A 16,621-nucleotide genomic window follows, 5' to 3' on the forward strand; every position below is an offset into this window, starting at 1 on the left:
TGGATTAATTTTGTATTCGCTACAAACCTAGGCGTGGTATGGTGGCAGAACTGATCCTCGGTTGTTGGTGCGAACCATAGTCGGTAGACGTGGTGATGAAATGTATACGGGGCAACATTGTATCTAGACGTGGTAATTATACGTCGTACGATAACAATGGCGGGTTAGCACGCAGCTCTCTTGTTTGTGTTGGTAACAGTGCATGTTTATGTGCCTACGTGTTGTCTCCAAATTCATTTACGGCCTGAAGGTTGTCAGGTTGGTCAAACTGCTTGCATTATTATTATTATTATTATTATTATTATTAGCAGGAGAGTTAAATTTCTGCATGCATTGAGACAGCCCTTCAGCAAGGGGTGTTATTCCTGCTATGACGTACCGTACCATATTTTTTTTGGACAATTTTGCCAAGAACATTATATTCTTTTGAATACACGTTTTGCACAGAAATGTGTCTAGATTGATTGTGGAAGCGAGTCACGTGTTAAAAGCTATTTTATTATAAATATTTATAAATTAACCACACCGCGAATGTCCTATCTGTCCTTGTAACCGCCCGAATTTTCTCTGTATTTGGTCCAACACTCGACACGTTCCCATATTACATCAGAATAATTCTTTTTAACTTTGTCGCCCGCTCTTTCCGTGATGATCAATGCTAATTTGAAATTCAGTTTCGTAGAGCTTGCCTTCGGTTGTAACGTATGTGATAACCGGTTTACTGTTCCTGTCATCTGCTGGGGTGGAAACCACGGAAAACCTCAGAATGTCCCACAATGAGACCAAAGTTCACAATGTTTTCGTCGAAAACAAAAGCCTTTAGATCACTGTTACAAGAACCGGCTCTGTAGCTTGGGTCCAGTCCATATTTTCCCTTTTCCGAAGTAAACTAACGTAAAAAAAATTACATGCTGTCTCTTCGAGATTCGAACCTACGAGCTCATGGCCTGTGAAACTGGAATCACCAGTCCGGTCAGTAGTTTACAGCCACGGCTGCAGAGGTTGGCATTACTTGTGTATCCATGTTACGTAATGTTCTGGACGTGACAGCCCTGCCTTATATTAGAACGATTATAAACAGCTTTGTTTTCCTCGCCCCCCCCCCCCCTTCCCCTCGTTCCTCGAATTTTTTCTAAACGCTTCCCTTATTCTGTATGAACCTGGAAACGTGTATATGACAGATTTTGTTGTTATTTCCGATTACAGTTGTATAGATGAAATTACCTCCACTGAGCCTTCTAGGGTTTAAATTAAGGCGTATTTTCTGTGAGGTCCATCACAGACTTCATGTTTAATTAAGCACTTAAACGTCTCCGTATACAAGCAGTCCAGCTGTAGCTTTCTCGAAGTACTGAAATTTCTGTGCATTGCGTAATTTTACCCCTGAAACAAGGCTATTTGTGTTCTCAGTCTTGTTACGCGAACCGCCTGTGTGTATTTCGGCACATCTTTCTTTGCGTGTCTGTAACTGCAGTGTGGGAAAGCCCTGAGCTAAAAATATACCACCATGAACGAAAGTTAATTCTTGGATATAAACGCTGTTAAAATTAGTAGCTTTAGGAAGATTCATCTGTTGTCGATGCATTTCCTGGTCCGAGGTTTTATTCTTTCGACATACATACAACTTGTCTGTTATTCTTTGAAACCATTTTCCCTTCTTACGTGAGTGTGGAGCTTCGATTCTCACCCGAAATGAGAACCACAGTTTAAGAAGAATAATGTTCTGAGGAGATTATTTGGATGAGAGAGGGATGGAAAAATATGGGGTTGAATATAATATCGCCATCTTCACTGCCGTGAGAACCTCAGATTTCTCTGATTTTGGTAGTTAGCTGTGCCAGTTTTAGAGGTGCCACGGACCTGAACTTCGTAGCAAATAATGCCGTGAGGTGTTATTGTGTTGCCCGAAACGTCCTTTTCATTTTTAATATACTGGAATTTTATTTATGCGTCTGTAAACACGACGCTCACCTCTGATATGTGGGAGTCTGAATTAAAAATACTCTGTTGACTCGGTATCATACGAGCGACATATTAAATCCATGGAGCAGAGTTCTTGAGGAACTATTATTCCATAAGTTGGACATGAAGTTTCTCGTCTATTATAGAACCCGAATGTTCATTTCCGTGTTCATAAGAGCCCACGACTGGACTCGGTCTCAATTCAGATAAATCCAGTCCCAAGTGCTGTCTTTCCTTCGGATTTTCTTTAATTCTAAAGAGTTCTGACGATGGTGGATTATACTTAAAATTATTCACTATCTGGAATTTTTCCGTCGTCCTTGTTTAAAAGAAGAAACCACGACGTTTCGGAAACTGGCTCTGTTTCCGTATTCAGGCAAGAGGTACCTACTCAGTTGGGTTCGTCAGATAAAGCTAATCTCCGGTGATGGCGACTAGCTCTAATGACACAGCCAGTTTCCGAAACGTCGTAATTTCTTGTTTTAAACAAGGATAGTGAATACTTTTAAGAAGAAGCTTGCTTTGTAATTTTCTGCGATCAACCGAACGGAACAATATGAAAAAAAAAAGATAATTAACTGTGGCTGAAATGCTAAAAATGTCTGCGAAGATGGTGACATTTTAGGGTCAGGTGCGTTTCCTTCCACGCTGATCTTGTTTTTCGTGGGTTAAGACTGTGATGTGAAATCAGAGGAGAAATCTTTGGGCGATTACGTCCAAGAAGTGTGTGTTACCTGAGAAGCATTTGCCTCATGTTTTAAGATGTTTTTTCACATTGAATAACTGGGTAAAAAATTGTTAGTGAAGCCGTAGACTTGTGTGGGCGTACTACAGGAGGTACCGAGTTCGAATCTTTCCCTGGGCACCGGCCGTTCTGACTGATTTTTCGTTGTGTTAGGTTCACCATGATTCTCCTTTGAAATCGATCATTAACGCCTGATTTTTATACCTACCCATTATACATGTTTGTCTTATTTGTCTCTCATTCGGTGCTACATCCTACAACCTCTTCAAGTCAAAGAGAGACTTTAAGTAGTGATTCAGTGAACTTTAATCGTATCGAAGAAGAGAGCACAACTTCAGTTTGGAATAGGAGCAGTGAAACTGAACAAAACTTGGCACCGACTGCTGTACGTTGTCAGAGACTGGCTTGGGCGGCAGGACAGCTCGATTTGTCGCTCGGGGGAAGGGCGAAAACCCTTGGTCCCTAGGTCCTCTCACGCTGTAACGGATTGCCCACCCACTAAGCCGTGCTTTGTCGATCGTTCTTTGTGAATTCGGCATTCAGCCAGTCTCCCTGACGTAGTAATACACTTTATGATAACACAGATTTGTGTTGAATATATTTTCGTTCAGTCTTTACAGGAAGGGTGAAAGAATAATAGCATAACCTAAAGGTAGTGTCTATCCATCTGCTGCATGTTTCATTTCCGAAAATAATTAAATAATTTCTATGAAATTTAATATTGGTGATATAAACCGAAAGTTGTCGGGGCGAATTTGATTTGTTGTTGTTGAAAAATTGCACATTTCACAAACATTTTTGTTTGTCAAGAGCATCATACTAGAAGAGTATCGACATGTTTACGCAATAGGAGGTACTTGGTCTAACGATATAAAATAAATAGTGGGATGAATGTAATTTATTCCTGTATTGCGGGTGACCCATACGTACGGGTAGCGAACTTCTGCCACAACTGTTCAGCACAGTATGGATAATAATAAAGAAACAACAAATGTATTCTACATCTGCTGTAAATGATCACGAAGACCGTAAAGGAATTCAAATTCATGAAGATTGCAGTTGAAAAATTGAGTAAACATTTCGAGTCTTGTTTACTTTGTCCGAGTATAATGGGATGCAGTGCAAATATAATTAAGCCACCCCTTCCTTTACAAACACTATCATAGTCATCATGCGTGTTGGCACAACGGAGACGCCTTTGTTTCGCGTTTGGGAGGTTTCCATTTCGAATTCCGGTCGGGGATATTTCGCCCTGAAGCTGTTCTTTCTCTGCAGTCGCTCACAGGCACCGCCATTAATTGTAGCTTGAGGCCAATCACGGTCGTCTCTTTCCAGATACTTACCTAATCGCTTTTTATGAATTAATCTAAGAATTAAGAAAAATATTATCTATACCTTGTTTCCCATTGAACGCATGATTCAAGCAATCGAAGATGGCCGCCTTCTGGGTTGTAGCGCCGTGTAGTCTGGTTGAAGTTTACCGACGTTTCAGAGGTACTTGCTGCCTCCATCATCAGGGCGATACTAACTTAAGGAGTAGTTGTTATTAGGTTTAGAACTTACATGTGAACTGTAGGGTTGGTTTTGATCGGTGCTCTGGACTGGAAGAGGACGTCTCATGTTTCTCGGCTTTGGCCCTTATTTTGTTTGGAGGCCCTGAGTAAAACCACACAAAATCAGTCGTGGTGATCTTCCGGTTGGCTTGTTCGGTGCCCCTGACTCTAATAAACGACTCTACACGCTGCCCCTGCATTTTTCGACCAGGCAAGGAAGGAGTCTTTCGTGTTCAGAAAAGTCCATGTCGCTTTGTTCAGTTTGTAGATAGATAGAGATGGGATTTTTGAATTAAGGAAAAATAGGGCGTTGCCCACCCCTTCTCTACCCCTCAAAGAGATAACTGGGAGTTTCTAATTATCCACTTCAGTGGCTCTTAAGTGGTTTATATGTTTAATGTTTGTTTTGACAATTTTAAAATGGGAGATAATTTGCAAAGTACATAGGTCTAATCAAAAATATTATCAGATATATGTTTTTTTAAAAATAATATTTGTGTTGTTTATCGGTCTGCCAAAGATCATAATTTTCGATACGTGTGGGTGGAATTATAAACTGACACGCAGAGGGCCATTTTAGAAATGTAGCTTGGGTTTGAATCCCAGGGAAGTATTTGGGCATTAATCTACATTAACATCCAAATGGCGACAGAGGGGAAAACAATTTTATTTTCACCAGAATGTACGAGGAAAAGCAAATGAAGTGTTTGCTTGACAGTATCAATTACAGAATTATCTAAAATATATTTACTAAGAGACGTTTATGCCTTGAACCTTGAAGTTGGTCAGAACAGTGGGAGAGAAGAACAAATAACTTCCACCAGCGCCGGTGGCCAAAATGGCTCTAAAAATCTCAGTTATTTTGGTTCGTAACTCCCCTCGTCGCTGTTCGAAACTCACGGTCTGTATTCTGTGTTCTGTTTTTATCACCACGTAACCCACTCATCGCAGTTCTGTAGTGGCCTTATCCCCATCGTAGGTCTTCAGGGTTACACGATATGTAAACCGGGTTGTAATTTTTCACAAAAGAAGACAAGGCAAGGTCATGTAGTGAAACTTCCTTTGACATGGCGTCACGATGTGACGAAGGAAAAGCTAAGCGGAGCGAAATGTGTTGACTTCCTTAGGACTCATTTCTCGTAAAGAGTTAAGAAAACTATTCTTAGCAAGTTTTGTATATTTTCCCTTCATCGAAAGAGTAGACCCACCAATTCCATAGGATTTTTCTTTCGACGACGAGCAGATAACGCAAAATTCCTTTCTTCTCAGTAATTCTTTGTGTAAATTATGGATATTTGCGTTTGGTACACGGATAAACGAAGAGGTTTGTTTTCAGATGTTAAATATTGGTAAGATGAAAATAAGTCACTACACTACTGTCCAGTGAAGTACAAAGTTTATGATTGTCTTGACGATGCGTTTAAAGCAAAAGGCATGCAAGGTTTACACGATGCAATTGAAAATTTGGTCTGTAGTAGAAATTTACTGACAACCGAACTCAGTACCAATGATCCGATAAAACAAGGCATTGGGTGTAGCAAGCGGAAAGCATAGTTCACAATGAGCAGGTAGTTCTACAACGCAGTTGACGAAATACTGAAAGCTGCTTTCTGCTACCAACCATAATTCACTTTATGCGTGCTTCAGAAGCCGGATACAAGTTTGTCTCATGAACTTTGTTATGGGAACTTCCATGCCCGGTGGCCAATAGGAAGGAGGTAGAATTTTGTTGCTATTTCACACGCATCTACAGGAAAAAATACTGGTATTCGGAAGCATATGACGTCCATCCTGAAGATGGAGTTAGGGGTATCTTTCGAAACGTTGGTAACCACCTACAAAACCACACAGCTGCATAACCTAGCAGGTAACAATCCAAATTTTCATTGCAGTGGAAGGTCTGAAATGTCATAAAAACGAAAGGGCGTTTGTTTGTTTCCCCTGGCAGATACAAGCCATCTTCAGGTCATTTTCGACATGCCTCGTTTCGGCCCCATCCCACTCGCTAATTGGTGGCCTGATATTTCGTTTGCCCTGCGATGCTCAAGAAAGTATGCACATGGCAGTTTCGTGGGTTAGTAGTGCAACAGCTGGTGTTCGGTATGAGTGCCATTTGGCCTTTATGCCTTAATGAAATTTAAAGATTTATGTTCATACATGAAACTGATTTGCTAGGTTTGTACTTCAGGTTCTTAATTGGTCTCTCTTTACGTTCCATAAATCAAACAGCACGTGTTGAGCAAACTCATGGTTGGTGATTATACGTTCGACGTTATTGATATTTCTTCATACTTAACAAGGTGGTTGACACATTCCACAGTCCAGCTTTATATATATATATATATATATATATATATATATATATATTAGGTCCATTTTAATATTATCGCCCCATCTACGACTAGGTCTCCAAAATTTTAATTTTAATTGAAGTTTTCAGATTTGCAATTCGTAGGAATATTCGTTTCTGGTTTCCATAAGGCGTCCTGCAAGTTTCGCCCAATTATTTCTTTTTTTATTTGATAACAACCAAGTTTGTTTAATCCTTTGAAGCACGACGCTCAGCTTTGATCAGTTGAGAGTGAAACAAAGTAAATCCTTCATTATGTCTGCCTAATTGCAGCTATTCCCATATTTTCCCACCCAAGTTCTGCTAAATTGCAAACTCTGCAGCCGGTCATTTGTTTATCGCATTGACTGTACTGTAAGTAATGGTGGGTGTGAACATTCATTTGACCAATCACAAGACTTGTTGATGTTTTCAACTTGGTAACGTGTCTTTTTTGCCGTCTTCTGTCTTTGTTCTTCATTAATATGGGAGACAGAGGACAGAAGTCGTCTCATTGGCATAAACATCGTAACAGAATGACGTAACCCACTTAGGTATAGCTGGTTCAGTTTGACGGCATTTGTTTTGTGGCTTGTGGTAAAGGAGCTACTGTACAGTCGTCAAGGATTTTTAGGGGTCTCGCATGTTCAAACTGCACTTCGCGTTGCAAGGTTATTCTGCGTTGTGGAGTAACTCTCCTCGCCCTCGAGAAAGGGAACGTGCATTTGGTTGTCGACTGTTCTAATGACGCAAGAAATTTTGTGCTGTTTCTAAAACTCTCTCTGCTGCCTTCGAGTTATCTTGCTGTAATAATTTTCATTAGCCAACTTCTGAATGTAAGCAGTTTACAAATTTCTGTGTGTTTCTACGATGTATTTCTACTCCTACCACGACATATTCAAGTCAGAATTAAGTTCCATATGGTTATAAATTGCTTGTTGTTGACAGTCTGGTTATAATTATTAGTGGTGTGAATTGTCGGAGGTTAGCAATGGTGAATTACATACTGGTTACGTAGCTAATATTTACTCAGGTTCTAAAGTAGTTGTCTATCGTGAGATTCGAGGTTGTCACAGTGGTGAGAATGATGACTTATTCTGATTTTTGGCGCCGTATAGACTTATCGGTAGATGCCAACCTTGTTAAGAAATATACAGCCTTGAACATGGAGACTATGATTCTATGGAACGTTGGAATGTGCCGACGAGTTTACACGGAGCCGAAACCCAGGAGATGGTCATCGTTATTATCATCAGTTTTGCCATTTGTGGAACCGAAACGTTCATTACCATATTCAAAAAAGAAAGCCTTTTGGAAGCATCCTGAGCCATATTAATTTATTTCACATTCTCCGACACGTCTTTGAAGACCAGTTTTAATATTATCCTCCTGCCTACGTCCATGCCTTCCAAATGGATTCTTTCCTTTAGTATTACCGAGAAACATTAATGCATTTCTAATATCACCCATGCATGCTACATGAAGGACATTTACTTCCTTTAATTAAATATCGTGCTTTGACTCTATACATTTAAAACCAGAACGCTGTAGGGTGTGTAACGTAACTTCTATGGGCTAATGATTCTTAAATTTTACATGCTCCCTGACTGTGTTCTTAAATTTTACAGTCTTACACAACATTTCCGGTGCCTTTCGTGATGTATGTAAATGAATTACTGCCAAGTTAGTAACTTACATTACAGTAGACCTAATTGCATACGTACAGTCATATTACGACATTTGTGAATTTCGTTATCGCCGTTCACGTCCATGCACTAAACATTACCGGGGGTTACAGCAGACGCAGGAGTGACCTGAATGAACTTTTCAGAAATAACAAATACGAGGGTAACTCACATTTGGCCCGGACTTTTAATTGGACGGGTCAGGGGTGTACATAAAGAGGGGAGTACTTGGAGAAGACTGCCGTGATTGTGTGAAATACGATAGACGACATGCTATGATCAAAATTCCATGTATGATTTAAGCCACCTACGTAGTGAGACAGACGTTCTTACCATCCCTTGAATATCGAGCAGATGAGCAACTTCTATCGAGCATAATCCAGAATATATATGGAACAAATCTTTTGTTATAGAGTATGTAGGTTTTGAAATTTTCACGGCGGTGATTCTGAAGATGGCTGACTTGTGGGTTGATCGCCCTGATGATGGAGCCAGCAGGGACCTCTGAAACGCCGGTAAACTCGTACCAGGCTACACTGCTCAACAACCCTCATCTTTTGTTAGACTATAAACCACAGAGACAAATTATTGCATTGTGATTTTCAATTTATTAACTATTTTGAGATTCGTATTATTGTTACGTATGTTTATGCCAGTAAGGTTTATTTTGTTTAAAATTCAGAATAGCCATTCTGACGTGTGATTGGAGCTTTGTATTCGCGGGTTTTAAACCGAAACACTTTGTTTCATTTTCTATTTTTGTCTTTCTCATTATTTGTTTGTTAGTTTGTTTCTCTTGGCTCAGATAATACTCCGACAGATGACCTGAAATGAACATAAGCAGTGGGAGAGAGATTTAATTTTGAGATAATTATTTATGAATAGTAAAATAATGCATTCCCCGTTAAAAAGAATAAATATGGCGCGAGTCCGTGCATTTCTCTAGGGGAACAAATGTTCTGGCGGAATAAAAGAGGTATTCTGACAGACGCTGGGACGGGACTGGACCCCCATGTCACGTGTCGCGGCAACCAGTCTTACAGCATCCAGATGTCTACATTATTTTCACCAGATCAGAACACAGTGAACAGTGAACAAAAAGGAGAGAAGCACAGCAAATGAAGCGGACGAAATGCAGGGAATAAAAGAAGGATTAAATCCAGCTTCCGTTTTCGCGTTGTTTTGACAGATGACTCTGTAATTAAAGCACAGCGTGGGTATTGTTGAACATTTGTCTGTGAACTAGAACAGAACCAGGAAAAGTTATCTCACTCTGAAAGAACGAGATTATATTCTTTATGATTATCTCAGTGGCCGTGATATATGAAAACGGAGACAGTTGAAAAATTAACAAGAAACAGCGATGATGACGAGTAAACGGAAATGTGTAGTCTACTACAGCTCAGTAGGCGTATTCAACGAGGAAGTCGGTCGAAATAGGCAATTATCAGCCCTGAAGATGGGGACAGGATGGCTCTCCGAAACGTTGTGTCTGCACGGTGCACATCTCGTAAGATCGTCGTCATTTTACTCGCCATGCAAAACCTTATATCTCACAGTATTTTGTTCTTAGAGAATTTTTTTTGTGGTTGGCAGCCAGTGGAAAAATCTGAAAGGTCTGTTTGAGCAGCTTGCAAAATATATGGTTGCAGTGAGTCGCTATACGGGACCAAATTAAATTAACTCGACCGTTTGTACTTAAAGTATTCACCCCCTTCGGTGTAGAAATTTATCAGGATTCATAAAGCAGACTGGGATATGAAAAATACGGACTGACAGACTCAAGCTCCCCCATTGTGAGTGAGGTATGCTTTATATACTGTGTGCAGGGAATTTAAGAAATCGTCCATTGAACAGGAGTTAATAATGTGTACATAAGTTATAAAGATATTTTTCTCCGAGCTCTTATTTGATGTCGTGATATATAATCCTCAAATATTTGTCATTGCAGTGGCGTAGCTACACATGACAGATAAGCGTGACGTCATGAACATTTCCATTATTAAGAAACCAAACCTTACGTAGTTTATATAATGCAAGAGTGCATGACTTACTGATACATAAAAATTACCTCGCGATTAAACTCTGGCTACACCTTTGACCTGTGTTAAGTCTCGCTTCTCCAATATCAGATTACAGTAACAAGACCGAAGAATGATCTGATTTGGAACTGATAACGTTTTGAAATTCAGAGGAACTATATTTATCAAAAAAGAGTTGCAACTTAATTAATTTTAGCAACTTTGGAGGAAAAAAAACTCTTTGAAGCCAAAGCTAGTATGAATATTATTTAAAAATTCAGTCTGTACCGCAAAGAAAACATATCACCATATCAAAGATCATCTGTTTAACGCTGTTTAGATAAATAATCACAGTTTTTTTATAATAATAAATTCAAGACGCAGCAGTACTGATCGTTGAAGAAGATGGTGTATGTAATTACCACAGGGATTTAAAGTGTTAAATATGCATATCAAGAGTTGCTCTCAATGTGAATGTGTTATCTGTGCATACATTTGAATCAAAGGTACAGGTCGTTTACAATCCTCACGATATAAATTCTCTTTCACTCCCATCCACTGGTAATCTTATGTGTTCTATTTATTACATGATTATCTCGCATTATCGCCGCTGCAAATAATGCGGGTAACGCATACCATTTGTTAATCGTATGTTGAAGATTTCTGTCTTCTGGGTTATTGCGCTGTGTAGTCTGGTCGATGTTAACCAACGTTTCAGAGGTCATACTGCCTCCGTCATCAGGGCGTATTCATCGCCCTGATGACGGAGGCAGTATGACCTCTGAAACGTTGGTTAACATCGACCAGACTACACAGCGCAATAACCCAGAAGACAGAAATCTTCATATTCACCGCTGTGAGAACCTCAAGTCTTAATCGTATGTTATTTGATTACTCCGGTATCTGATGATATCAGCAGAGGTCTAGTTAAAATTAGAAGTATCACATTGTTATCTGTAATTTATGACTTTGTTATTGAATACAACAGTAAGTTCTTTCAGAAGGATGTTCTGAGTATCTGTAAATAATCTGCGACAGGCCTTTCGAATATTAAGATATGCCAAAAACAAGGTAGTAGGCGTAAGTTTTATATAGCGAAACATTTTGCCTTTTCATTTTTTAAAGGGAAATCTTGAATTGAAATTAAACATTTCGCGTTACTTTTTCATGTATACTGACAAATATGAAGAGTACTCGTCACTATATGAGTCGGGATAGCTCAGTCAGTATAGTGACTGACTACGGGCTGGACGACCGGGGTTCGATCCCTGACGGGGGCAGAGGATTTTTTCTCAAGCCTCTGCGTCCAGATCGGCTCTGGGGCCCACCCAGCCTCCTCTACAATGGGTACCGGGGTCCTTTCCCGGGGGTAAAGCCGGCCGGGGCGTGATGCTGACCACTCACCCCATCTAGTGCCGAGGTCAAGGAAGAGAGGAGCTGTACCTCCTCTCCCCCAAACGCCTACATGGCGTATAATGGGACAGCTTTACTTTACTTTACTTACTCGTCACTATACCCAGTGTTCCACAAGTTCAGGGCTGTAGGAGAAATCGGTTATTTGTCAAAATACGGGAAAATGTGAAGAAGGAGACGTTTGGAAGTCTTGAATTTCCGGTCCCAAGTGTTGGAATCGCTTCTGCCTACTTTGGAAACACCTCCGTTTTCACGATCATGTCACCATGGTACCATCGACACGACGTTTTCCTATTGATGATGCAAAGAGTGTAGTCCGTAAGAAGTGATCTCTTGGGTCTGGGATTATCATGCAGGCCTGTTCGACTGCGTCTACTGTGTCCCTGAGGCAGTCCAGTGCGCGGTGTTATTTTTTCATCTGGCGTCTGGCAGGAGAGAATTACGCGCTTTGTGTATGACAGTAGCGAATTATGAAATAGGCGTGTGTTATCCATTAGGAAACTTGTACCTGTTTTGTTACATAAGCTAAATTTTGACAAGACGTTTAAAAAATAATCAGTGGTAAAGGGGGAATTGGGTGGTGAATTTCCCCCGGTAACAGAATTTGTATTAAAATACACTGTACTTCAAACATCGAATATGTAATTATTTATTTAGGTTAGTTTATTTTCTTATATTTGTTGGCAGTAAACTAATGTTCCAAAAACGTGTGATAGGCTGCACGTTCCAGGTTCTAGGTAACTGATGCCAAATACTTTTCAGTTCTCCGGTGACGTTTTAAAGGCGGAACAACAAACAACTTTTGGAAAACTTTCACCTAAGACTGACGTTCATGTGTAACATTTCGTGTAATATTTTGAAATCGGTAAACTTGATATGTGGGGACTCCTAAAATGTTTTATTGCCTAAATTTTTAGGTCTTTTAGAAATTTGTTCCAGCATCAGCGAATATATTCTTTGGAAATTAATGTGCTCGTTTCTTTAGGGGGACGTATTCAACTCTGATAACTGACTCAAAATGTCGGCTGAGCTAATGAGACCAATATCCCAAATTGTTTTTTAAGGGGGTGGGGGGGGGGGTCGCGATTATGTGACGTATTTCACATCGCTGCCCACGGAAAACCATCGCATCCTCACGTCCCATTCTGTATTTGTACTTCCCCGATTAAATTCGGACGGAGAAGTGTACGAGAGCAAGTCCCATTAGAGGTGCATGTGGCCCGCGGTTTACGTATTGGAACGCTGTGTTGAAAAGAGACGCTTGTGTATGCCTGCTGGCTGATGCATGCTTTCAGTTGTGTGTTCAAACTTTTCGGTACGAAAGGAAGACGAAAAAGTTGTTTTGTGTTCTTTTTTTAACTACAAATATACAACTTCCTGAGGCAAAGGGAAGTAGTGTGGTTATGCCTTATGGATGTGCTTTCGGTTTGCCTTGTGTTCTGTTTATGGAGATAATTCCGACCTTGAAACATGTTTTATCGGTCGTGGCGCATACAAACGTCATGCTTTAATGCTTGCAATTCTTATTGACAAATAACATTATTTATGTTGAGATTATTTTGTTGTTGTCATGGTATCGAGCCAGACGTCTCAGCCCTCGGACTGCAGGACTTAGCTTTGATTCCCAAGCAGGTACAGCGATGTTTCTGTGTTTGTTGGTGGAAGTTTGCCCTTGCTTCACATTTGCTTACTGCCTCCATCATCAGGTCGCTTGATGGATTTGTTGACATGTCACATTCGCGGTGAAATGGATCGGCAAGCATTACGATATTGAAGAAGCACTGTGTCGAAACAACTGCTTAATGCTGTTCCCATCTTGCGGCGACAGTTATTAGAAAGGAATGCTTCATTCCGTAAAAGCCAGCCTGCTTGAGCAAACATTCTGTCTACAGAGTGTCCTAAAAATTTCAGAATCGTAACGACATGATTTTGTACAGATGTGTGGTATGAATTTACAGGGCTCTGACGTTGGCTGTCTCCGAAAACGTGTCTCCATTTTGACTTCAAAGTTATGGTTCGTATACGGTTCCCGTTTTACGCCACTATTTGCGGGAATGCAACCACCGTGTATAACGAGGGAAGTCGGTACACGATTGTTTTGAAATTTGTTAATTGAGAAAGGAAATGATTTGTAAAATAAAAATGTAATTCTTGTTGTAATGATACATGCAGGCTTTATTCAATTAACGGAAGTAGTAGGAGAGGACACAGTAATGCGTGAAGCACTAAAACGTTGTTCATTGTATTAGGTTTCAGACCATCATATTGAATTTTTGTTTACTGAGTTATAATTTTATGTCAGAGTATATTTCCATATAGACCACAGCTGCTTTCGTCCTAACTTATTATTTACAATCATCCCAACTGACGTAGAACGCGCGCTATTGAGAAAGAAGAAATCAGTATTGGGTGTGTACGTATTACCAGGTGTATCTCACATTTATGTTACTCTCTGCTTAAGAGGAAGGCTGAATGACGTATTTAATTAAAATATTATTTTTTCATTAATTAAAAGTTGTCAGAATCAGATTATGTGTTTCAGAAACTGTTGTATTGTGTTATTTTTCAATACATCTATCGGCTTGACGCCGACATGTTTGGTCTGCACGTAAAGTTTTGATAGCTTCATTGTTCTTTAAAAGAATTCTAGAATAATGGTGCTTTCTCTGCGTCAGTGCCCTTTCATGCACGCTGATCGGGTAAACACACTGGCAGCTGTAACCGTACATAATATCGACTGGAGCATTGATGAATCTGTAAGAGGTTTCCCGCTGTCTCTCTAGGCGAATGCTAACACCCTCCATTCACTTGGAGCGAGACACTTCCTCCAAACCCATTCCAGGTAGCAGTAACTTACATCTATATAGTATAATCTCATGACAGTAAATAACTTCGCAGTTGATATATCGTCTTTAAATAACCTATGAACTGTCTTTGCCTTCCGCGGAAAGTTTTGGTGAAAGCCGTCTCCACAACAGAAATATGAATACGATACTTAATGTTCATAAATAACTGTTTTGGTTGAGTAAAAAAATAAAGCTGTCCCGCTGTACGCCATGTAGGCGCTTGGGGGGGGGTCTAAGCGTCACGCCCCGGCCGCGCTTTACCCACGGGAAAGGACCCCGGTACCCTTTGGATAGGAGGCTGGGTGCGTGGTCATTGTATTTCGAAGAGCCCTTAGTTAGGTTGGCACAGTTTATTCTTTCTGACTCCCTCCCCCCACGCGGGGAACACGATGTGTTTTAGTAATTTGGGGTTTTAAAAGAAAAGTGACTGACCTTTGCGCGTTTGTATTTAGATTTATTTTGCGAATTACCAGAAAATTAATAATAATTGAATGGAGAGGCTTGATATTGTCGGTACCAACCAGGAACTGAATACTTCTTTGTGTGTTAACTTCTGTGATTTTAGCTGCTAATTAGGACTCTTATTTGGCATGAATTAAGTATACCTTTTTATTTCAGCCGGATTTAATTCTTAGGGTGACAGCACACTGTTCACTCGTCTCTGGATTCAAGTTTTTTCGAAAGTTATTTTCTCTTTCCGCTGATCTACGCAGGAGATCGGCGTTGATAATAATGTTGAAGCAAAACCCATGAGAGCAGGGGTGCAGAAGGCAGTTTTGAATTTTGATTTGTAGTTGCTTGGGTCAGTGCAACTACGGAACCTGAAGTCTGGTCTGTGGATGTAGAAACTGATTTCGTGACCCCGAAATTCCGTCTCTGGTGCTGTTTCGGGATGTCCCTTTTTATCTCTTACTGGATGTTCAAACCAGCATCAAGCATGTTCTTAAAAACTGGTTCTGAAACCACAGGTAGGGTTTTCGTGTGCTGCTTTGTGAAACAGTTACCATACTCGTGTTCTTCTTTTTCCTCAGTTACGGCAGCAGTGGCGGTAATGGCATCTTCTCCAGGCGTCAGGACTTCAGCTCATTTAACTCTCTCCCACGCCACAAGCTGAACTCCTACCACATTAAGGTAAGATGAAGATGAACTTCGTCTTTTTTAGTCGTAAGTACTGCTGTATAACACGTTGATGTCAAACCCAAAAACATAAGATAAGTTTCGTTTCACTCTGCTCGCCAAGAAATTCCCCTCGCCCCCCGGCGTTCATTGAATCATAAGTTTTCGTACATTGATCAGATTAATCCAGTCCACATCCTCCCATCCTGTTTTCTTAAGATACATTTTAATATTATCCTCCCATCTACACATATGTGTTCTATGTCGGCTATTTTTATACAGATTTGCAAACAAAAATATTATTCGCATGTCTTTCCTCCTCATGCGTTCTGCATGCCTTATCGTTCCCATCGTCGTAATAATATTTGGCGAAGTGTACAAATTATGAAGCTCCTCATGGAATTTTCTCCAGCTCCGTGCCGCTTTTATCCCTCGTAGGGTCAAATACTGACCTCAACACCCTGTTCTCGAACACACTCCATGTGTAGGATTTGAGGTTTCAGAGGTATTTGCTGCGTCAGTCATCATGGACCTGTTGATGACAGCCATCTGCCCTTAATGTGAGAGACCGTGTTTTACACCCATGCAAGCAACGGGTGATATTAGGCCCATAGTTCTTCCTCTTTGTCTTAGATGTTCTGTATTTTTTTTCGATATAGAGTTTATTAAATCCGGTATTGAATTGTCATCTACAAGGATGAAGAGAGACTTTATATGTAGACCGGATTAACGTACTGAAGCTTGTGGCTTAATCCTTGCATGGCAGAAGACAAGACAAGACAAAGAAGATGCTGTCATTTACTCGCATGAGTAAGCTTTCCAATATCTCTAGGATTTATTCTGGATATAACATTTTCCAGGAATTACTACAAAAATTACATAACTTGTGTTTTTTTTCAAAGTTGTTTCATTATAAGAATCTGCATGTTTAGGAAGTTGATTTCTCTTCCT

General features: G+C 40.2%; 1 protein-coding gene across 1 annotated transcript in view; it reads left to right on the plus strand.

Moving 5' to 3' along the window:
- The window catches only part of LOC110830922 (hdc homolog, cell cycle regulator), a 249,460-nt gene that overhangs the window by 44,876 nt on the left and 187,963 nt on the right, over window positions 1-16,621 (plus strand). The window contains exon 2 of the mRNA XM_087355391.1: window positions 15,586-15,685. Within this exon, the coding sequence (XP_087211517.1) occupies window positions 15,586-15,685 (100 nt within the window). The remainder of the gene's footprint in view (window positions 1-15,585; window positions 15,686-16,621) is intronic.

The sequence above is a fragment of the Zootermopsis nevadensis genome, unplaced genomic scaffold (assembly GCF_977971745.1).
Source record: "Zootermopsis nevadensis isolate Lab colony 2312 unplaced genomic scaffold, Znev_1.0 Znev_ptg000024l, whole genome shotgun sequence".
Classification (NCBI taxonomy): domain Eukaryota; kingdom Metazoa; phylum Arthropoda; class Insecta; order Blattodea; family Termopsidae; genus Zootermopsis; species Zootermopsis nevadensis.